Source organism: Nerophis lumbriciformis, linkage group LG02 (genome assembly GCF_033978685.3).
Source record: "Nerophis lumbriciformis linkage group LG02, RoL_Nlum_v2.1, whole genome shotgun sequence".
NCBI classification, from domain to species: domain Eukaryota; kingdom Metazoa; phylum Chordata; class Actinopteri; order Syngnathiformes; family Syngnathidae; genus Nerophis; species Nerophis lumbriciformis.
In genome coordinates, this window is record NC_084549.2 from 12,312,501 (window position 1) to 12,337,683 (window position 25,183).

Genomic DNA, 25,183 nt, shown 5'->3' on the forward strand with positions numbered 1-25,183 from the left:
AGCATCGCCGCCGTTTCCATTCGCCTCCCTCGCCGACCCGTGCAATCAATGTGAGCTCTGTGTCCGACTTTTTTCTCCCCCCCCCTGCGTCTGCCGCAGAGCCCGCTCCGCTGGCTGGGGGGCCTGTGCGGGGAAGGGGATGGCTCTTTCCCGACACCATGATAGGCTCATTAGCTGCTTCCCCACATCATTGTTGTTTTACAACAAGACTGTGTGTTGCGATTCCTCATTAAGATAAGGGCCGCGCTACGGCGAGGAGGGGGCGGATGCAGCCCTGTCAGCACTGTGAACATAATGCCAGAGAAGCAGGCCATGCAACTGTCTGCTCTCCCAAAGTGTGGGCTTTCCAATTCACATTTTCCCCCTTGTAAAGGTGGATTTGAACAATATCTCTGTGAACCCCATTTTCCATGATCAAATAATTAGAGCGCGGCTGACATGAATACGTGGTAAAGCGCCACGTTTAATTGGCTCAACCCAAAGTTTGTCACATTTGCTGCAAGGATTGTCGCAATCATGCTCCCTTCTGCCTTCAGCTAATGACATAGTCTGGTTCACCCTTGTATGGTGTTCGGTACTGTGGGACCCATTTTCATTTTTTTATGAAAAGAAAAATTATGCAATTAATTAATTTTTCAAACTGAGACTCACTGACTTTGGCTCATTTTCTGTGAAGAACATACCGTATTTTTCGGAGTATAAGTCGCTCCGGAGTATAAGACGCACCGGCCGAAAATGCATAATAAAGAAGGAAAAAAATAACATATATAAGTCGCATTTTTGGGGGAAATTGATTTGATAAAACCCAACACCAAGAATAGACATTTGAAAGGCAATTTAAAATTAAAGCTGCAAGCAGCGTTGGTCGGGCCCGCATATTTGGCAGGTGCTAGTCCTAAGTGTCCCAATACTTTTGTCAAGTTTTAGTCCCAAGTGGCCCAATAATTTTGTCAAGTTGTAGTCCTAAGTGTCCCAATACTTTTGTCCAGTGTAGGTGTCCCAATACTTTTGACCAGTGGTAGTCCTAAGTGTCCCAATACTTTTGTCCAGGTTTAGTCCTAAGTGTCCCAATACTTATGTCTAGTGGTAGTCCGAAGTGTCCCAAACCTTTTGTCCAGTTTTAGTCCTAAGTGTCCCAATACTTATGTCTAGTGGTAGTCCGAAGTGTCCCAATACTTTTGTCCAGTTTTAGTCCTAAGTGTCCCAATACTTTTGTCCAGTTTTCATCCTAAGTGTCCCAATACTTTTGTCAAGTGTTAGTCCCAAGTGTCCCAATACTTTTGTCCAATGTATGTCCCAAGTGTCCCAATACTTTTGTCCAATGTATGTCCCAAGTGTCCCAATACTTTTGTCAAGTTTTAATCTGAAGTGTCCCAATACTTTTGTCCAGTTTTAGTCCTAAGTGCCCCAAAACTTTTGTCCAGTTTTAGTCCTAAGTGTCCCAATACTTTGGTCCAGTTGTAGTCCTAAGTGTCCCACTAGTTTTATCCAGTGTAGGTGTCGCAATACTTTTTTCCAGTGGTTGTCCTAAGTGTCCCAATACTTTTGGCAAGTTTTAGCCACAAGTGTCCCAATACTTTTGTCCAGTGTAAGTGTCCCAATACTTTTGTCCAGTGGTAGTCCTAAGTTTCCCAATACTGTTGTCTACTTTTAGTCGTAAGTGTCCCAAGACTTTTGTCAAGTTGTAGTCCCAAGTGTCCCAATACTTGTGTCCAGTTTTTGGCTTAAGTGTCCCAATACTTTTGTCTAGTGTACCTACCTTGTCTGCATTGTGTGGGAACCGCAGGTGCAGAAACACAAAAGAAGAATCCCTAAAAAAATACATTTTTTTTAAATTTCTTGTGCGGCCCGGTACCAATTGATCCACGGACCGGTACCGGGACCACTGCAGTAGAATACAGGTAAATATACTACACTACACATAATGGGAGGATAAGATAAACATACCTACTTGCTTAGCGAAAGCGCTTGAATGTAAACAGGGGTTGCCAGATTGATGCAAATATCGACAGTATCAGTATATGGTCGATACTCCAATAATTACTTCAATTTTGTTTATTGTCACAAAATCGTGTTTTGTTGTTATGCTTTCATTTACAAAAAAAACCTAGTAACAAGAGCCAATTGTAGTTTTACCTTTTGTTTGATTATTTTTGCACAATAGACTAATGTATCATTTCTTTATGTAATAGAAGAGTTTAAGTAAATAATTCAAACTAGAGATGTCCGATAATGGCTTTTTTGCCGATATCCGATATTGTCCAACTCTTAATTACCGATACCGATATCAACCGATACCGATATATACAGTCGTGGAATTAACACATTATTATGCCTAATTTTGTTGTAATGCCCCGCTGGATGCATTAAACAATGTAACAAGGTTTTCCAAAATAAATCAACTCAAGTTATGGAAAAAAAGTGCCAACATGGCACTGCCATATTTATAATTGAAGTCACAAAGTGCATTATTTTTTTTAACATGCCTCAAAACAGCAGCTTGGAATTTGGGACATGCTCTCCCTGAGAGAGCATGAGGAGGTTGAGGTGGGCGGGTAGGGGGTAGCGGGGAGTGTATATTGTAGCGTCCCGGAAGAGTTAGTGCTGCAAGGGATTCTGGGTATTTGTTCTGTTGTGTTTATGTTGTGTTACAGTACGGATGTTCTCCCGAAATGTGTTTGTCATTCTTGTTTGGTGTGGGTTCACAGTGTGGCGCATATTTGTAACAGTGTCAACAAAGTTGTTTATACGGCCACCCTCAGTGGGACCTGTATGGCTGATGACCAAGTATGTCTTGCAGTCACTTTCGTGTGTTTGCAGAAGCCGCATACGTGGAAAAGCAGATGCGTCGACAGGTTGTAGAGGACGCTAAAGGCAGTGCCATCACGGCACGCCCTTAATATTGTTGTCCGGGTGAAAATCGGGAGAAATTCGGGAGAATGGTTGCCCCGGGAGATTTTCGGGAGGGGCACTGAAATTCGGGAGTCTCCCGGAGAAATCGGGAGGGTTGGCAAGCATGCTTACGTCTTCTAGGACGTACTTGCACACGCATTAGGGGGACGTGGGACGGCGTGGCGCGGTTAGGAGAGTGGCCGTGCCAGCAACCTGAGGGTTCCTGGTTCGATCCTCACCTTCTACCATCCTCGTCATGTCCGTTGTGTCCTTGAGAAAGGCACATCACCCTTGCTCCTGAAGGGTCGTGGTTAGGGCCTTGCATGGCAGCTTCCGCCATCAGTGTGTGAATGTGTGTGTGAATGGGTGGAAATAGTGTCAAAGCGCTTTGATGCGCTTTATTGTTTTTAGTTTTAGTTTGTATCCAATCAGAATTCAGCAAGCTTATGTTGCAATGCTGTACCAAATCTGCCCGGGGCCTTCAGAATCAACAATGCGGGCGTCCGTGCGCTGTAAGCGAACGGGCACATACAGTTGATAGACAGTTGCGATAGCCAATCAGAGCCAACCCCGGCGATGGAATGTGGAAATGCTCGCTATTTCCACTCGAATAAGCCGACGACGAGGGGTACCACCGGCTTATACAGCGTCGAATAGGTGCTATAGATTGTTAGTTCAAATATTTTATTTTTTCCCTTATAATATGTTTTTTTGCAATTGTAATTTTGACAGTACCACATACGATATGTTTTAATTGCTAATGCATTTTAATTGTTTTTTAAATGCCGTTTTGTACACTAATGAGGTGTTTCAATGTAAAGTAGTGCGTTAATGTGTTTCTGCACTGCAAAAAGTCAGTGTTCAAAAACAAAAACAAAAATTACAAACATGAGGGGTATTTTATTTGAACTAAGCAAAATTATCTGCCAATAGAACAAGAAAATCTGGCTTGTCAAGACTTTCCAAAACAAGTAAAATTAGCTAACTTCAATGAACCCAAAAATACCTTAAAATAAGAATATTCTCCCTAATAACAAGTGCACTTTTCTTGGTAGAAAAAAAATAATATGAGACCTTTTTGCTCAATATGTTGAAAAATATTCTTAAATGAAGTAAATGCTAGTGGCATTATCTTGACATTATTATATGTGCTCGACATTACATTTCTTGAAACCAGCAAACTTATACTTAAAACAAATTTATTGTTCTTAATGGAAAGGCAACAAGGCAACCGCTTGTTACTCTCGGGGTCTCCTAGCCGCTCAGGCAAATCATATTGTCTAAAAATGCATTTTTCCATCGATAACATGACATCATCGCGCCAAGTGTGTGCTCTTTCAGTCAATTAGTGCGCATATATACAGCCTGGCCACCGGCCAAAATTGTTTTAATTGTAATTTTGAGGAAATTATCTGAATGTGCATGAACTATTTCTGTTCAAAATTGTTAGAAATGTTTTATGTTAAATGTTTAAATATTAACTGTCAGTTTACTGTACTGTGCCAACTGTACTACTATATGAGTACGTATTTTCTATTGTTTCATTGAAAATAAAACAGCAAAGTCCATTTGGCCGTCATCCGTTTTAATTATGAGACACAATTGTGTCAAAATCATGATTTTTTGTTCATGTTTGAAATCAGAAATGATTACTTTAAAAAAGTAGTTTTATACTTGTGAGTGTTGATGACACAGCTTTGCAACAGTTGATATTCTAGTTTCCAGCATGTTTTACTCAATATAGGTCATCAAATCTCAGCAACAAGCTGTAATATCTTACTGAGATTATTTAGGACCAAAACCCTTAAAACAAGTAAAACATTCTAACATAAAATCTGCATAGTGAGAAGAATTATCTTATCAGACAGAAAAAAAGCAAATATCACCCTTATTTCTGGAGAAATCACTGCACGTAAGCAGCTACGCCCGTGACCTTTGATCCCTCAGGCTGTACTGCATCAACAAGCGACATCAGTGTGTAAAGGATATCACCACATGGGCTCAGGAACACTTCAGAAACCCACTGTCAGTAACTACAGTTGGTCGCTCCATCTGCAAGTGCAAGTTAAAACTCTCCTATGCAAGGCGAAAACCGTTTATCAACAACACCCAGAAACGCCGTCGGCTTCGCTGGGCGTGAGCTCATCTAAGATGGACTGATACAAAGTGGAAAAGTGTTCTGTGGTCTGACGAGTCCACATTTAAAAATGTTTTTGGAAACTGTGGACGTCGTGTCCTCCGGACCAAAGAGGAAAAGAACCATCGGGATTGTTATAGGCACAAAGTTGAAAAGCCAGCATCTGTGATGTTATGGGGGTGTATTAGTGCCCAAGACATTGGTAACTTACACATCTGCGAGGCGCCATTAATGCTGAAAGGTACATACAAGTTTTGGAGCAACATATGTTGCCATCCAAGCAACGTTACCATGGACGCCCCTGCTTATTTCAGCAAGACAATGCCAAGCCACGTGTTACATCAACGTGGCTTCATAGTAAAAGAGTGCGGGTACTAGACTGGCCTGCCTGTAGTCCAGACCTGTCTCCCATGGAAAATGTGTGGCGCATTACGAAGCCTAAAATACCACAACGGAGACCCCCGGACTGTTGAACAACTTACGCTGTACATCAAGCAAGAATGGGAAAGAATTCCACCTGAGAAGCTTAAAAATGTGTCTCCTCAGTTCCCAAACGTTTACTGAGTGTTGTTAAAAGGAAAGGCCATGTAACACAGTGCTGAACATACCCTTTCCCAACTACTTTGGCACATGTTGCAGCCATGAAATTCTAAGTTAATTATTATTTGCAAAAAAAAAAAAAAAGTTTATGAGTTTGAACATCAAATATGTTGTCTTTGTAGTGCATTCAATTGAATATGGGTTGAAAAGGATTTGCAAATCTTTGTATTCCGTTTGTATTTAAATCTAACACAATTTCCCAACTCATATGGAAACGGGGTTTGTACTTAGATTTCAATTTTTGCAGTGTGTATAGTATTTCTGCAGCAATGGTTATGTGGTGACATCAATGATGGTGTTTTGAGAGGTAATTATTGAAGTCGGACATCACTGAAGGCCTAGGTGGGAAACGCACAGCCCGCCCCTGCTATACAGTATATATCATATACTGTAAGTAATAAAAATGTTTGCTGTGTACTCAATTCTGCACACCAGTGTAATGTTTGCCATTGTCGTTCTGTCAAAATATCCTTCGACTTTCACCCTGAATTGTTGAGGTAATTGAAAAAACAACTAAGATATGAAAACTAAAACTTTGATGAAGGTTGCCAATCGCGAGCAGTTGAACGCCACCTCACCCTGGCCTCTGTTTTCTCAACACCCGAGCAACTGTTGTCAGACAGACAGCGGTTGGCCCACAAAACAACTTACCGGTACCAACGCTTCGTTCAAGACCAGTGAACTCTGAAACTAATCAGACACTGTGTTGCTTATTGTCCCGGAGACGAGGCCGAGCCCCGGGTAAGAAGGGAGCCTGTCAAATCCACAGGCCCTGATGATGGAGATGGAAGATAAACTGGTGCGGTCCTTTGGGACCCTTCTACCGCAGCAAACACATCTCGAAAAAAGAGACTGGACACACTGTGGAGTTCTCTTAACGTCTGTAGACCCCATCAACCATAGAAATGGACTGTTAAGAACCTACCCCTAGCCCTTCTGAGTGATGTGTTCAAACTACAACGGTCTTTTCTCAAGTGGGCATTTTGTCTCTAAACACACTCCAAGGAACTTTGGAGAAACAAACCACTTTTCTGGCAAGTCTTGATGTAGCTTTATTAGCTTAAATTCTTCATTTAAAGACTAAAATATGGTTTTCTACATCAAAATTCATCCATTTATTAATCAACTTCTTCTTATTCTCCAGATTTCGGCGCGCTCTACCTTCCACATGTTTCACCCGATTCAAACCGTTCCAACTTTAAACTGTTCACACTGTTCGGGAATTGTGGGCTTTCCCTTGACAAATTCCAAACATTCCCAGATTTCCCAGAATCACAGGTTTTTCGGGACATTATTCCCATTCAAAATGAATTTGCCATTTTTCAAACTTCTACCATTTCCACATTTTTCAACCGATTCCAACCATTCCACCTTCAACACATTCCACCATCCTGGAAATTTAAACTACCTTTTTTCTAAGTTCAAAAAAATTCCAGGATTTTCCCAGAATTCCTGGTTTTCCAATAAACATTGAATACACGTTGTCAAAAATCATGTTGTTTCAACGTTGTATTTGTGTAGTAGAATATTGGTAGGGAAAAGACCAAAATCCAATGGTCAAATCAATAATAACTCCAATAAGTTTTTTAACTTGTTTAAGTCGGGGTCCACGTTAATCAATGCATGGACCACAATATTCCACAAAACAAATACAACCTTGAAACAACGTGCTTTTTGATGTGTATTCAGTCACAACCTGACATTGAATACACGTTGTTTCAAGGTTGTATTTGTTTTGTGGAATATTGTGGTCCATGAATTGATTAATGTGGACCCCGACTTAAACAAGTTGAAAAACTTATTCGGGTGTTACCATTTAGTGGTCAATTGTACGGAATATGTACTGTACTGTGCAATCTACTAATAAAAGTTTCAATAATCAATCAATGGTTGGAAAATGACCAAAAATCAATGGCCAAATCAACGTCACAACTTGACATTGAATAAACGTTGTCTCGACGTTTCAACATTGTATTAGTGTTGTAGAATATTGGTTGGAAAATGACCAAAACTCAATGGTCAAATCAACGTCAGAACCCGACATTGAATACAAGTCAAAAATTATGTTGTTTCAACGTTGTATTTGTGTTGTAGAATATCCGTTGGAAAATGACCAAAACTCAATGGTCAAATCAACGTCACGACCTGACATTGAATAAACGTTGTCAAAAAGCATGTTGTTTCAACGTTGTATTTGTGTTGTAGAATATTGGGTGGGAAATTACCAAAACTCAATGGCCAAATCAATGTCACAACCTGGCATTGAATAAACATTGTCAAAAAGCACGTTGTTTCAGCGTTGTATTTGTGTTGTAGAATATTGGTCGGAAAATGACCAAAACTCAATGGTCGAATCAACGTCACAACCTGACATTGAATACAAGTCAAAAATTATGTTGTTTCAAGGTTGTATTTGTGTTGTAGAATATCCGTTGGAAACTGACCAAAACTCAATGGTCAAATCAACGTCACGACCTGACATTGAATACACGTCAATAAGCATGTTGTTTCAAGGTTGTATTTGTGTTGTGGAATATTGGTTGAAAATGACCAAAACTCAATGGTCGAATCAACGTCACAACCTGACATTGAATACAAGTCAAAAATTATGTTGTTTCAAGGTTGTATTTGTGTTGTAGAATATCTGTTGGAAACTGACCAAAACTCAATGGTCAAATCAACGTCACGACCTGACATTGAATACACGTCAATAAGCATGTTGTTTCAAGGTTGTATTTGTGTTGTGGAATATTGGTTGAAAATTACCAAAACTCAATGACCAAATCAATGTCACAACCTGACATTGAATAAACGTTGTCAAAAAGCACGTTGTTTCAACGTTGTATTTGTGTTGTGGAATATTGGTTGGAAAATGACCAAAACTCAATGGCCAAATCAACGTCATAACTTGACATTGAAGAAATGTCTTTAAAAAGCATGTTGTTTCAACGTTGTATTTGTGTTGTGGAATATTGGTAGGAAAATGACCAAAACTCAATGGCCAAATCAACGTCACAACCTGACATTGAATACACGTCTAAAAGCACATTGTTTCAAGGTTGTATTTGTGTTGTGGAATATTGTGGTCCATGAATTGATTAACGTGGATCCGACTTAAACAAGTTGAAAAACGTATTCGGGTGTTACCATTTAGTGGTCAATTGTACAGAATATGTAATGTGTAATCTACTAATAAAAGTTTCAATCAATCAATCAATGGTTGGAAAATGACCAAAACTCAATGGCCAAATCAACGTCACAACTTGACATTGAATAAACGTTGTCACGATGTTTCAACGTTGTATTTGTGCTGTAGAATATTGGTTGGAAAATGACCAAAGCTCAATGGTCAAATAAACGTCACAACCTGACATTGAATACAAGCCAAAAATTATGTTGTTTCAACGTTGTATTTGTGTTGTAGAATATCCGTTGGAAAATGATCAAAACTCAATGGTCAAATCAACATCACAACCTGACATTGAATACACATCAAAAAGCATGTTGTTTCAAAGTTGTATTTGTGTTGTGGTATATTGGTTGGAAAATGACCAAAACTCAATGGCCAAATCTACGTCACAACCTGACATTGAATAAATGTTGTCAAAAAGCACGTTGTTTCAAGGTTGTATTTGTGTTGTAGAATATTGGTCGGAAAATGACCAAAACTCAATGGCCGAATCAACATCACAACCTGACATTGAATACAAGTCAAAAATTATGTTGTTTCAACATTGTATTTGTGTTGTGGAATATTGGTCGGAAAATAACAAAAACTCAATGGTCAAATCAACGTCACAACCTGACATTGAATACACGTCAAAAAGCATGTTGTTTCAACGTTGTATTTGTGTTGTAGAATATTGGTTGGAAAATGACCAAAACTCAATGGCCGAATCAACGTCACAACCTGACATTGAATAAATGTTGTCAAAAAGCAAGTTTTTTCAAGGTTGAATTTGTGTTGTAGAATATTGGTCGGAAAATGACCAAAACTCAATGGCCGAATCAACGTCACAACCTGACATTGAATACAAGTCAAAAATTATGTTGTTTCAACGTTGTATTTGTGTTGTGGAATATTGGTCGGAAAATAACAAAAACTCAATGGTCAAATCAACGTCACAACCTGACATTGAATACACGTCAAAAAGCACGTTATTTCAACGTTGTATTTGTGTTGTAGAATATTGGTCGGAAAATGACCAAAACTCAATGGCCGAATCAACGTCACAACCTGACATTGAATACAAGTCAAAAATTATGTTGTTTCAACGTTGTATTTGTGTTGTAGAATATCCGTTGGAAAATTAACAAAACTCAATGGTCAAATCAACGTCACGACCTGACATTGAATAAACGTTGTCAAAAAACATGTTGTTTCAACGTTGTATTTGTGTTGTAGAATATTGGTTGGGAAATTACCAAAACTCAATGGCCAAATCAATGTCACAACCTGACATTGAATAAATGTTGTCAAAAAACATGTCGTTTCAACGTTGTATTTGTGTTGTACAATATTGGTAGGGAAATTACCAAAATTCAATGGCCAAATCAACATCACAACCTGATATTGAATAAAGGTCAAAAAGCACGTTGTTTCAAGGTTGTATTTGCGTTGAAGAATATTGGTTGGAAAATGACCAAAACTCAATGGTCAAATCAACGTCACAACCTGACATTGAATAAACGTTGTCAAAAAGCACGTCGTTTCTAGGTTGTATTTGTGTTGCGGAATATTGGTAGGGAAATGACAAAAACTCAATGGCCAAATCAACGTCACAACCTGACATTGAATACACATAGTCAAAAAGCACGTCGTTTCAAGGTTGTTTTTGTGTTGTGGAATATTGGTCGGAAAATAACCAAAACTCAATGGTCAAATCAACGTCACAACCTGACATTGAATAAATGTTGTCAAAAAGCATGTTGTTTCAACGTTGTATTTGTTTAGTAGAATATTGGTTGGAAAATGACCAAAACTCAATGGCCAAATCAACGTCACAACTTGACATTGAAGAAACGTCTTTAAAAAGCATGTTGTTTCAACGTTGTATTTGTGTTGTGGAATATTGGTCGGAAAATGACCAAAACTCAATGGCCGAATCAACGTCACAACCTGACATTGAATAAACGTTGTCAAAAAGCACGTTGTTTCAAGGTTGTATTTGTGTTGTAGAATATTGGTTGGAAAATGACCAAAATTCAATGGTCAAATCAACGTCACAACCTGACATTGAATAAATGTTGTCAAAAAGCATGTTGTTTCAACGTTGTATTTGTTTAGTAGAATATTGGTTGGAAAATGACCAAAACTCAATGGCCAAATCAACGTCACAACTTGACATTGAAGAAACGTCTTTAAAAAGCATGTTGTTTCAACGTTGTATTTGTGTTGTGGAATATTGGTCGGAAAATGACCAAAACTCAATGGCCGAATCAACGTCACAACCTGACATTGAATAAACGTTGTCAAAAAGCACGTTGTTTCAAGGTTGTATTTGTGTTGTAGAATATTGGTTGGAAAATGACCAAAATTCAATGGTCAAATCAACATCACAACCTGACATTGAATACACGTCAATAAGCATGTTGTTTCAACGTTGTATTTGTGTTGTGGAATATTGGTTGGAAAATGACCAAAACTCAATGGCCAAATCAACGTCACAACCTGACATTGAATAAACGTTGTCAAAAAGCACGTCGTTTCAAGGTTGTATTTGTGTTGCGGAATATTGGTAGGGAAATTACCCAAATTCAATGGTCAAATCAACGTCAGAACCCAACATTGATTGAAAGTTGTCAAAAAGCATGTTGTTCCAACGTTATGTTTGAGTTGCTCAACATCAGGACCAAATTCAACAAGTTCTCAACGTTGTTTTAACGTCTTGTGCCTGCTGGGTGCGCAACTAGCTCAGCAACGCATCAAGCTTGTAAAATATTGGTTGGAAAATGACCAAAATTCAACGGTCAAATCAACGCCAGAACCCGATATTGATGAAACGTCTTCAAAAAGCACTTTGTTTCAATGTTGGGTTTGAGTTGGTCAACGTCAGGACCTAATTCAACAAGTTCTCAACGTTGTTCTACCATGAATTGATTAACGTGGACCCCGACTTAAACAAGTTGAAAAACTTATTCGGGTGTTACCATTTAGTGGTCAATTGTACGGAATATGTACTGTACTGTGCAATCTACTAATACAAGTTTCAATCAATCAATGTTTTAATGGCTTGATGTAGTACAATCTATTGCAGACCTGGGCAAATTAAGGCACGGGGGCCACATGCGGCCCGTTAAGCTTTTCAATCTGGCCCGCCGGACATTCCCCCCCATTTTTTTTTAGATGTTTAAAGGGGAACATTATCACCAGACCTATGTAAGCGTCAATATATACCTTGATGTTGCAGAAAAAAGACCATATATTTTTTAACCGATTTCCGAACTCTAAATGGGTGAATTTTGGCGAAATAAACACCTTTCTAATATTCGCTCTCAGAGCGATGACGTCACAACGTGGCGTCACATCGGGAAGCAATCCGCCATTTTCTCAAACACCGAGTCAAATCAGCTCTGTTATTTTCCGTTTTTTTCGACTGTTTTCCGTACCTTGGAGACATCATGCCTCGTCGGTGTGTTGTCGGAGGGTGTAACAACACGAACAGGGACGGATTCAAATTGCACCAGTGGCCCAAAGATGCGAAAGTGGCAAGAAATTGGACGTTTGTTCCGTACACTTTACCGACGAAAGCTATGCTACGACAGAGATGGCAAGAATGTGTGGATATCCTGCGACACTCAAAGCAGATGCATTTCCAACGATAAAGTCAAAGAAATCTGCCGCCAGACCCCCATTGAATCTGCCGGAGTGTGTGAGCAATTCAGGGACAAAGGACCTCGCTAGCACGGCAAGCAATGGCGGCAGTTTGTTCCCGCAGACGAGCGAGCTAAACCCCCTATCGACCCTAGCTTCCCTGGCCTGCTGACATCAACTCCAAAACTGGACAGATCAGCTTTCAGGAAAAGAGCGCGGATGAGGGTATGTCTACAGAATATATTAATTGATGAAAATTGGGCTGTCTGCACTCTCAAAGTGCATGTTGTTGCCAAATGTATTTCATATGCTGTAAACCTAGTTCATAGTTGTTAGTTTCCTTTAATGCCAAACAAACACATACCAATCGTTGGTTAGAAGGCGATCGCCGAATTCGTCCTCGCTTTCTCCCGTGTCGCTGGCTGTCGTGTCGTTTTCGTCGGTTTTGCTTGCATACGGTTCAAACCGATATGGCTCAATAGCTTCAGTTTCTTCTTCAATTTCGTTTTCGCTACCTGCCTCCACACTACAACCATCCGTTTCAATACATGCGTAATCTGTTGAATCGCTTAAGCCGCTGAAATCCGAGTCTGAATCTGAGCTAATGTCGCTATAAACTTGCTGTTCTATCCGCCATGTTTGTTTGTGTTGGCTTCACTATGTGACGTCACAGGAAAATGGACGGGTGTTTATAACGATGGTTAAAATCAGGCACTTTGAAGCTTTTTTTAGGGATATTGCGTGATGGGTAAAATTTTGAAAAAACTTCGAAAAATATAATAAGCCACTGGGAACTGATTTTTAATGGTTTTAACCATTCTGAAATAGTGATAATGTTCCCCTTTAAGATGGAAAGTGTAGCTTTTATTATGATGTGCGGTCATGTTTTCTAATGACCGTAAGTCTTGAACTATACTAAGTATTTTAATGGTTGGAATCCGCGCTTTTGGATGATATACCAGTTACTATGGTAATCTAATTAGTTACTATGGTCATCTAATTAGTTACTATGGTAATCGACGTCACAGCAGCTCAGACGAGGCACCGAGCAGTGTGGGTGGGAAGCGTTTCCACAGACGCGGAAGGAGCTTTTCACAACAAAGTTCTAACGCTTAGTGATGTATCAGATGTATCAGATTGTAGGTTGGTTTATTTTGTACCCTTCGTGTTCATATTTCACTGTTTGTTGCATTTTTGTTGCGTTTCACTTGATTTTATAAAATATGTCGATCGAAAGGGGGTGTGACATTCATATTTTCTCAATATTTAGTGTTTTATCGTTCATAGAAAAATTAAAAATTCCATTACGTTTTTTTAAGGCGGTCTGTCATGAAGTTTTTAGAATTCAATCAGACATTATTGTGAGGTTTTGTATTAGTGTTCCTAGAAATAGATATACCGGCCCCCAGACGCATATTTTTCTCTAAATGTGGCCCCCGAGTCAAAATAATTGCCCAGGCCTGAGCTATTGGTTTTTTTTAAACAATAATTCTTACCTAAAAGTTAGTTTTTCTTTGTAAAAGGCATGTTACATGTTAAAATTGTGCTGTTTTGAGACGGCCACACACAGATTGAATGGATTCCAAATATTTTCAATAGGCAAGGCTGATTTGAGATACGAGCGAATTGTGCTCGTAGGATGAGGTACCACTTTTTTTTACGGGTTACTGGTTCGTACACAATCGCAACTTTACCACACTAGACTAGCTCGTGTCGTAATGAAAATCATTCGTCAGGGGAGTAAATCGTCTGCAGCTCTTTCCGAGCCAACCGATCTCTCTCACTTATTCAGGTAAATAGAGGACACCATCGCGACTGCAACCTTGGAACACCAACACGGAGCTATATTCATTAATCATTCATCTTTAATAGATTATGCAAATTCCAGGACATAAAAAATCAACACGATCAATAACTGTGTGAATTTTAATTAGGAGCAGAAAAAGATTTCAAGAATGAATATAATCTCATAGCTGCCGCTCCAGTAAGAGAGAATAATTTATTGATAATTGGATGCCAGCCTAAGTGAGGGAGGCAATTTAGTATTTTTTCTCCCAGCCTTGGCACACAAGTCTTATTTGCTAATATCATGCACTAACAACCTACATCTAATCAGTCTTTGCATGGCTGTAAAAATGAAGTAATAAAAGCAATCTGAAATAAATGTATCCGTCTAAAACAGGGGTGTCAAACTCATTTTAAATGGAGGAAAATCTACTCCCAAGTGGGCCGGACTGGTGAAATCACAGCACGATAACTTAGAAATAAAGACAGCTTCAGATTGTTTTCTTTGTTTAAAAATAGAACGAGCACATTCTGAAAATGTACAAATCATAATGTTGTTGTGTTTTACACTTACATAGTAGTCTACCTTTATTTGTCGTTATTTATACCATACTTGCCAACCCTCACGGATTTTCCGGGAGACTCCCGAAATTCAGCGCCTCTTCCGAAAATCTCCCGGGACAAATTTTCTCCCGAAAATCTCCCGGGATTCAGGCGGACCTGAGTGACGTGTCGACAGCCTGTTTTCACGTCCGCTTTCCCACAATATAAACAGCGTGCCTGCCCAATCACGTTATAACTGTAGAATGATCGACCGCTCGTCTGTGCACCGGTTGGGGACATCTCTGCCCTGCTGACCTGTCTCCGCTCGGGAAGATCTCCTGCTGGCCCCACTATGGACTGGACTCTCACTATTATGTTAGATCCACTATGGACTGGACTCTCACACTATTATGTTAGATCCACTATGGACTGGACTCTCACACTATTATGTTAGATCCACTATGGACTGGACTCTCATAATATTATGTTAGATCCACTATGGACTGGACTCTCACACTATTATGTTACATCCACTATGGACTGGTCTCTCACAATATTATGTTACATCCACTATGGACTGGACTCTCACACTATTATGTTAGATCCACTATGGACTGGACTCTCACACTATTATGTTAGATCCACTATGGACTGGACTCTCACACTAGTATGTTAGATCCAGTATGGACTGGACTCTCACACTATTATGTTAGATCCACTATGGACTGGACTCTCACACTATTATGTTAGATCCACTATGACTGGACTCTCACAATATTATGTTAGATCCACTATGGACTGGACTCTCACACTAGTATGTTAGATCCAGTATGGACTGGACTCTCACACTATTATGTTAGATCCACTATGGACTGGACTCTCACACTATTATGTTAGATCCACTATGGACTGGACTCTCACCATACTATGTTAGATCCACTATGGACTGGACTCTCACACTATTATGTTAGATCCACTATGGACTGGACTTTCACTATTATGTTAGATCAACTATGGACTGGACTCTCATTATTATGTTAGATCCACTATGGACTGGACTCTCACTATTATGTTAGATCCACTATGGACTGGACTCTCACTATTATGTTAGATCCACAATGGACTGGACTCTCACATCTGCGGTCCTCTCCAAGGTTTCTCATAGTCATTCACATCGACGTCCCACTGGGTTGTGAGTTTTTCCTTGCCCTTATGTGGGCTCTGAACCGAGGATTTTGTCGTGGCTTGTGCAGTCCTTTGAGACACTTGTGATTTAGGGCTATATAAATAAACATTGATTGATTGATTGATAGTCAGAGTGCTCATAATTTAAGTTCTCATACGTCCAGGGACGTATTTCCTAAATTTATGAATATAATATGAATTTAATGTTGGTCAAGTCTTGGCTTTTTGCATGCTTCGTGTTAGGCGGCCCCCGGCCCGGGCCCCCCAGGTGGCTCGGGAGGCCACCTGCTATGCGTATGCTCCCCAGAGCGAGACTGCTTTCATAGGAGTCCGGCAGAAAAGGAAGAAAAAAAGAAAAAAAAGCACACCTTTCTTCTCTTGAGGCCCAACTTTCTGGGTAAATCCACCTCCCACATACTCGGGGAGGAAAAAAGGGGGTCTTTCTTTTCTGATAGCTTAGGGTCTGCAGAGGGGGGGGTTCGCAGGGATCATTTGAGAAGGGCTGATGCAGTTTTCAATCATGCTGTCCTGGTCTTTGCTTCTCTTACAATTATGGGACTTTTATTAAAAAAAAAAAAAAAAAAAAAAAAAAAAAAAGGCTGGCATGTTAGTCTCAGTAAACCTAACCTCTCCTGGGAAGAGCTGCCACAATGAAGCCATATTTCAATTAACCGTCAACCTGGACGAAGCCACAGTGTGATCCAGACGAGGAGGGGGGGGGGGGGGGGGGGGGGGTCATATGATATTTATTACACTGCACCTGCACCGGTTCACACAATTCTAATTTGAGCACTTTTTGTCCCTGCATTTAATCTTTAAGGTCCTACTTCTTCGCAATGAGGCACACTGCACAAAGTCAGTGTTCAAAAACAAGAAAAAAAAACCAAAAAATTAAGGGTATTTTACTTGAACTAAGCAAAATTATCTGCCAATAGAACAATAACATTTGGCTTGTCAAGACTTTCCAAAACAAGTGAAATTAGCTAACCTCAATGAACCCAAAAATACCTTAAAATAAGTATATTCTCACTAATAACAAGTGCACATAATATGAGACCTTTTTGCTCAAATATTCTTAAATGAAGTAAATGCTAGTGGCATTATCTTGACATAATGATATGCGCTCGGCATTACATTTCTTGAAACCAGCAAACTTATACTAAAAACTAATTTATTGTTCTTAAAGGGGAACATTATCACCAGACCTATGTAAGCGTCAATATATACCTTGATGTTGCAGAAAAAAGACCATATATTTTTTTAACCGATTTCCGAACTCTAAAATGGGTGAATTTTGGCGAATTAAACACCTTTCTAATATTCGCTCTCGGAGCATCGGGAAGCAATCCGCCATTTTCTCAAACACCGAGTCAAATCAGCTCTGGTATTTTCCGTTTTTTCCACTGTTTTCCGTACCTTGGAGACATCATGCCTCGTCGGTGTGTTGTCGGAGGGTGTAACAACACGAACAGGGACGGATTCAAGTTGCACCAGTGGCCCAAAGATGCGAAAGTGGCGAGAAATTGGACGTTTGTTCCGCACACTTTACCGACGAAAGCTATGCTACGACAGAGATGGCAAGAATGTGTGGATATCCTGCGACACTCAAAGCAGATGCATTTCCAACGATAAAGTCAAAGAAATCTGCCGCCAGACCCCCATTGAATCTGCCGGATTGTGTGAGCAATTCAGGGACAAAGGACCTCACTAGCACGGCAAGCAATGGCGGCAGTTTGTTCCTGCAGACGAGCGAGTTAAACCCCCTATCGACCCTAGCTTCCCTGGCCTGCTGACATCAACTCCAAAACTGGACAGATCAGCTTTCAGGAAAAGAGCGCGGATGAGGGTATGTCTACAGAATATATTAATTGATGAAAATTGGGCTGTCTGCACTCTCAAAGTGCATGTTGTTGCCAAATGTATTTCATATGCTGTAAACCTAGTTCATAGTTGTTAGTTTCCTTTAATGCCAAACAAACACATACCAATCGTTGGTTGGAAGGCGATCGCCAAATTCGCCCTCGCTTTCTCCCGTGTCGCTGGCTGTCGTGTCGTTTTCGTCGGTTTCGCTTGCATACGGTTCAAACCGATATGGCTCAATAGCTTCAGTTTCTTCTTCAATTTCGTTTTCGCTACCTGCCTCCACACTACAACCATCCGTTTCAATACAAGCGTAATCTGTTGAATCGCTTAAGCCGCTGAAATCCGAGTCTGAATCCGAGCTAATGTCGCTATAGCTTGCTGTTCTATGCGCCATGTTTGTTTGTGTTGGCTTCACTATGTGACGTCACAGGAAAATGGACGGGTGGTTAAAATCAGGCACTTTGAAGCTTTTTTTAGGGATATTGCGTGATGGGTAAAATTTTGAAAAAAACTTTGAAAAATATAATAAGCCACTGGGAACTGATTTTTAATGGTTTTAACCCTTCTGAAATTGTGATAATGTTCCCCTTTAATGGAAAGGCAACAAGGCAACCGTTTGTTATTCTCTGGGTCTCCTAGCCGCTCAGGCAAATCATATTGTCTAAAAATGCATTTTTCCATAGATAACATGACATCATCGCGCCGAGTGCGTGCTCTTTCAGTCAATTTGTGCGCATATATACAGCCCGGCCCCCGGCCAAAATTGCTTTAATTGTAATTTTGAAGAATTTATCTGAATGTGCATGAACTATTTCTGTTCAAAATTGTTAGAAATGTTAAATGTTTAAATATTAACTGTCAGTTTACTGTACTGTGCCAACTGTACTACTATATGAGTACGTATATTCTATTGTTTCATTGAAAATAAAACAGCAAAGTCCATTTGGCTGTCATCTGTTTCAATTATGAGACACGATCGTGTCAAAGTCATGATTTTTTTTTGTCCATGCTTGAAATAACAAATTATTATTTAAAAAATAATAATTTTACACTTGTGAGCGTTGATGACACAGCTTTGCAACAGTTGATATTCTAGTTTCAAGCATGTTTTACTCAATATAGGTCATAACATCTCAGCTACAAGCTGTAATATCTTACTGAGATCATTTAGGACCAAAACACTTAAAACAAGTAAAACACTCTAACACCTTTTTGGCTGAGAGAGCCATGAAAGCCAAATATTTTAAAATGTATATCCGTGAGAGCCATATAATATTTTTTAACACTGAATACAACTAAAAGCGTGCATTTTTAAGTAAGACCAACATTTTTAGCGTATAATAAGTCTCTTATTATTTTTAATAACATTGTTATTCTGACGCTAACCAATAATAAATAAAATACTTCTTACCATTAATGCGACTTCTTGAACAGGTGCGGTAGAAAACGGATGGATGGATTAAAACGCATGAGAATGTTTTATATTTTAAACGTTATTTTAACACTGTGCTGAATTATTCGTTACTTATCGTGTTAAGCAATGTCAGCGAAGATTTATCTGAGAGCCAGATGCAGTCATCAAAAGAGCCACAGCAGGCTCTAGAGCCATAGGTTCCCTACCCCTGATCTAACATAAAATCTGCTTAGTGAGAAGAATTATCTTATAATAAATAAGCAAATATCACCCTTATTTGAGGTATTTAATCTTACTTGGATTTCAGTTTTTGCAGTGCAGGCAGCCAAGCGCCGTGTTACTGCCGGCCCGCTGTCAATCAGCGGGCCATCAAAGCCTTTGATGACAACGGGCGAGAACAGCAGCTGTCTCTTACGAGAAGTGTTCCCTTTCAATCTGTTAGCGGGCCGATCCAACTCTTACACCAGAAGCATGTTAACGGGGCCGGGTAGGATTTTTATCCTCGCCGATGATGGACTGCATCTGTCCTCTTTAGAAACTGCAGAATTTTTTATTTTAAAAAAAATAGCAATTTAACGACCATAAGTCAGTAGTAATCAACAGGAAGGGCGATAAATTGCGGTTTATTTACGACTAATGGAGTTTTTAAAGCTCGGAACTTGAATCCATAACAGTGGTTTTTAACCTTGTTGGAGGTACCGAACCCCACCAGTTTCATATGCGCATTCACCGAACCCTTCTTTAGTGAAAAATAAAATGTTTTTTTTTTTCAAATTCTAGACAAAGTTATATGTTTCTTTTACTGGTGCACAAAATGAACCGTGCATGAACATCACCTTGTTCAAAGAACAAAACCAACACAGAGCATGAACTCACAACATACTTCGGATTTTCCGGGAGACTCCCGAAATTCAGCGCCTCTCCCGAAAACCTCCCGGGACAAATTTTCTCCCGAAAATCTCCCGAAATTCAGGCGGACCTGAGTGACGTGTCGACAGCCTATTTTCACGTCCGCTTTCCCACAATATAAACAGCGTGCCTGCCCAATGACGTTATAACTGTAGAATGATCGAGGGCGAGTTCTTGGTTTCTTATGTGGGTTTATTGTTAGGCAGTTTCATTAACGTCCTCCCAGCGCGGCAACAACACGCAACAGCAGCAGTCACGTTTTCGTCTACCGTAAAGCAGTTCGTCTTCCGTAAACAGCAATGTCGTGACACTCTTAAACAGGGCAATACTGCCATCTACTGTACATGCATATGTGACATTAACATCTAGGGCTTTTAGAGAGTGCAGTGCACAGCTGCGCACACAACAAGGAGACGAAGCAGAATGCATCATCAGAGAGGGTGTTCAGCATGGTTAGAAAATAGTGACAGAGAATAGAACAAGGATGGACAATTCAACCCTTAACTCAACAATGAGTAGATGAGTGTTATGTGTGTGTATATGTGTAAATAAATGAACACTGAAATTCAAGTATTTATCTTATTTATATATATATATATATATATATATATATATATATATATATATATATATATATATATATATATATATATATATATATATATATATATATATATATAGCTAGAATTCACTGAAAGTCAAGTATTTCTTATATATATATATATATATATATATATATATATATATATATATATATATATATATATATATATAAATATGAAATACTTGACTTGGTGAATTCTAGCTGTAAATATACTCCTAAGCTCTTAACCACGCCCCCCCCCCCACACCTGCAAATTAGTGTGACTTCTGCGGTTGCCGTATACAAACCCCGTTTCCATATGAGTTGGGAAATTGTGTTAGATGTAAATATAAACGGAATCATTGTATTCCGTTTATATTTACATCTAACACAATTTCCCAACTCATACGGAAACAGGGTTTGTACATAATACGCCGATAGGGAGAAGTTTTTATTTACACGATGAGTCGGGTGTGTCTCGACCTCCGCGGCGGAGGCTCTGCCGAACCCCTGAGGCCAACTCATCGAACCCTTAGGGTTAAGAACCACTGATCTAAAATGTTGCAGAATCTAGGTAATTATCATGCTGTGTTGTGAGCCTTAAAGGGGAACATTATCACCAGACCTATGTAAGCGTCAATATATACCTTGATGTTGCAGAAAAAAGACCATATATTTTTTTAACCGATTTTCGAACTCTAAATGGGTGAATTTTGGCGAATTAAACGCCTTTCTATTATTCGCTCTTGGAGCGATGACGTCACAAGGTGACGTCACATCGGGAAGCAATCTGCCATTTTCTCAAACACAGAGTCAAATCAGCTCTGTTATTTTCCGTTTTTTCGACTGTTTTCCGTACCTTGGAGACATCATGCCTCGTCGGTGTGTTGTCGGAGGGTGTAACAACACGAACAGGGACGGATTCAAGTTGCACCAGTGGCCCAAAGATGCGAAAGTGGCAAAAAATTGGACGTTTGTTCCGCACACTTTACCGACGAAAGCTATGCTACGACAGAGATGGCAAGAATGTGTGGATATCCTGCGACACTCAAAGCAGATGCATTTCCAACTGGACTGGACAGATCAGCTTTCAGGAAAAGAGAGCGGATGAGGGTATGTCTACAGAATATATTAATTGATGAAAACTGGGCTGTCTGCACTCTCAAAGTGCATGTTGTTGCCAAATGTATTTCATATGCTGTAAACCTAGTTCATAGTTGTTAGTTTCCTTTAATGCCAAACAAACACATACCAATCGTTGGTTAGAAGGCGATCGCCGAATTCGTCCTCGCTTTCTCCCGTGTCGCTGGCTGTCGTGTCGTTTTCGTCGGTTTCGCTTGCATACGGTTCAAACCGATATGGCTCAATAGCTTCAGTTTCTTCTTCAATTTCGTTTTCGCTACCTGCCTCCACACTACAACCATCCGTTTCAATACATGCGTAATCTGTTGAATCGCTTAAGCCGCTGAAATCCGAGTCTGAATCCGAGCTAATGTCGCTATAGCTTGCTGTTCTAACCGCCATGTTTGTTTGTATTGGCATCACTATGTGACGTCACAGGAAAATGGACGGGTGTATATAACGATGGTTAAAATCAGGCACTTTGAAGCTTTTTTTAGGGATATTGCGTGATGGGTAAAATTTTGAAAAAAACTTCGAAAAATAAAATAAGCCACTGGGAACTGATTTTTAATGGTTTTAACCCTTCTGAAATTGTGATAATGTTCCCCTTTAAACCGGCGGGTAAAACGCAATTTTTAGTAATCTACTGTTACTACCTTGATAGTGCGCACTAGTATTGTCTCGATACCAATGTTTTGGTACCGGTACCAGTACCAAAATAATTTCGATACGTTTCGGTAGTTTTCCAAATAAAGGGTACCACAAAAAATGGCATTATTGTATATTTTAACAAAAAAAATCTTACGGTACATTAAACATATGTTTCTTATTGCAAGTTTGTCATTAAATAAAATAGTGAATATATAAGACAACTTGTCTTTTAGTAGTAAGCAAGCAAACAAAGGCTCCTAATTTAGCTGTTGACATATGCAGTAACAAATTGAGTCATTTCTGATTATATTATTTTGTCCAAATTATCAAGGACAAGCGGTAGAAAATGAATTATTAATCTACTTGTTCATTAACTGTTAATATCTGCTTACTTTCTCTTTTAACATGTTCTATCTACACTTCTGTTAAAATGTAATAATCACTTATTCTTCCGTTGTTTGGATGCTTTACATTAGTTTTGGAAGATACCACAAATTTGGGTATCAATCCGATACCAAATCGTTACAGGATCATACATTGGTCATATTTAAAGTCCTCATGTGTCCAAGGACGTATTTCCTGAGTTTATAAACATAATATGAATTACAAAAAAAACAAAAGAAGTGATGCTAAAAAATATCGATGTAACCATAGTAGCCCTTAAATAAAATAGTGAACATACAAGACAACTTGTCTTTTAGTAGTAAGTAAGCAAATAAAGGCTCCTAATTTAGTCTGCTGACATATGCAGTAACATATTGTGTCATTATCCATTCTATTATTTTGTCCAAATTATCAAGGACAAGCGGTAGAAAGTGAATTATTAATCTACTTGTTCCTTTACTGTTAATATCTGCTTACTTTCTCTTTTAACATGTTCTATCTACACTTCTGTTAAAATGTAATAATCACTTATTCTTCTGTTGTTTGGATTAGTTTTGGATGATACCACACATTTGGGTATCAATCCGATACCAAGTCGCTACAGGATCTATTCATGTGTCCAGGGACATATTTCCTGAGTTTATAAACATAATATATATTTTTTTTAAACGAAAGACGATGTTGTGATGCCAAAAAATATTGACGTACTCAAAGTAGTATCGACTAGATACGCTCCTGTACTTGGTATCATTACAGTGGATGTTAGGTGTAGATCCACCAATGGCGTTTGTTTACATTGTGCAGGGAATTCTGGGAATTTGTTCTGTAGTGTTTATGTTCTGTTGTGGTGCAAATATTCTCCCAAAATGTGTTTGTCATTGTTGTTTGGTGTGGTTTCACTATGTGGCACATGTTTATGACAGTGTTGGCGTTGTTCATACGGCAATGTAAATGTACCGGTACTTTTCAGAGGCGGTATAGTACCGAATGTGATTCATTAGTATTGCGGTACTATACTAATACCGGTATAATGTACAACCCTGGCACTAAAGGCTTTTAATGAAAAATGGAATGAGTCAGAACATGGTTGGGATAAAGTAGTATCGGGAACAATTGTATGGAGGGATTTCAGAGGGTCTAGGTCAGGGGTGCCCAAAGTGGGGTCGTTTTGGGTGGATTCCCAAAATTGTATACATATTCCTACTCTTTTAGGCTCACAGAATCATTGACAAGAAATTTGCCGTCTGTTGAATTTGATGGTCTGCACTGCCTCAAATGTTACTAATATGGGATTCAACTTTTATTGTGCAGCTGTACGCATTATCGCGCCCACTGGCACATTTTTTTACTTTGGCCCCTTGGAAACAAAATATTTGTGCACCCCTAGTCCAGGTGTCAGGGTAACACTTTGTTGTTTTGGTTGACTTTGGACAGTGTTTCTATTGTTAGTCAGACTGTACCTGTCACAACCGAGTAGCTCTGGGAAACGCTCGAGGCCAGGTCGGAACTGCCGCTGCTGGAGAGGCTCGGCTTCACGTCTTCCAGGCCGTTGTTTAGGGACGGGAGGGAGTACTCATTCGCCTGCATGGATGCAAAACAAATACAAATTACTGTAATACTTGGGCTTTGCAGAACATTCTATAGATGTCAATTAGGATTCCTATAGGATATATTTTCTGAGGATCCGTGCTGACTGTGCGGTTGTAAAACTCTATGAGAGGGATTTTCAACTAAATTGTTTTGGGGAGGGGGTCACATTTCTAGAAAGCAAAGGGGCCAGCGTTCGTAGACATTGGATTTTGCTGTATTTACTGTATGTTGTCAGAGGTAAAGGAGCGCTCTGCAAAAATCAGCTCTATGACAGTTTTTGCTGCAAAAATGTGAGTCACTCAAAAGTTTGTTTTAACTGGACTCGGGCAACCAGTTGACTAACCCAAATGATGAAAAAGAGAGGACCTAAAATGGAACCTTGCGGAACTTACTCAGTGGCTTAGTGCAGTGGTCCCCAACCACCGGGCCTCAGCCCGGTACCGGTACCGGTCCGCACAAGAAACAATTTATTTTTTATTTTTATATATTTTTTTAATTAAATCAACATAAAAAACACAATATATACATTATATATCAATATTGATCAATACACTATGCAGGGATACAGTCCGTAAGCACACATGATTGTATTTCTTTATGAGAAAAAAATTAATAAATTAAAACAAAAAAAAATACCACTCCCCCTCCCCACCCCCCCGGTCCGTGGGACAAATTTTCAAGCGTTGACCGGTCCGCAGCTACAAAAAGGTA

The 25,183-nt window shown here is 39.4% G+C and overlaps 1 protein-coding gene across 6 annotated transcripts in view; it reads right to left on the reverse strand.

Moving 5' to 3' along the window:
- The window catches only part of pax2a (paired box 2a), a 101,148-nt gene that overhangs the window by 16,372 nt on the left and 59,593 nt on the right, over nucleotides 1-25,183 (reverse strand). For all 6 annotated transcript variants that reach the window (XM_061938654.2, XM_061938505.2, XM_061938356.2 and 3 more), the window contains one exon: nucleotides 24,343-24,463. In XM_061938654.2, the coding sequence (XP_061794638.1) occupies nucleotides 24,343-24,463 (121 nt within the window). The remainder of the gene's footprint in view (nucleotides 1-24,342; nucleotides 24,464-25,183) is intronic.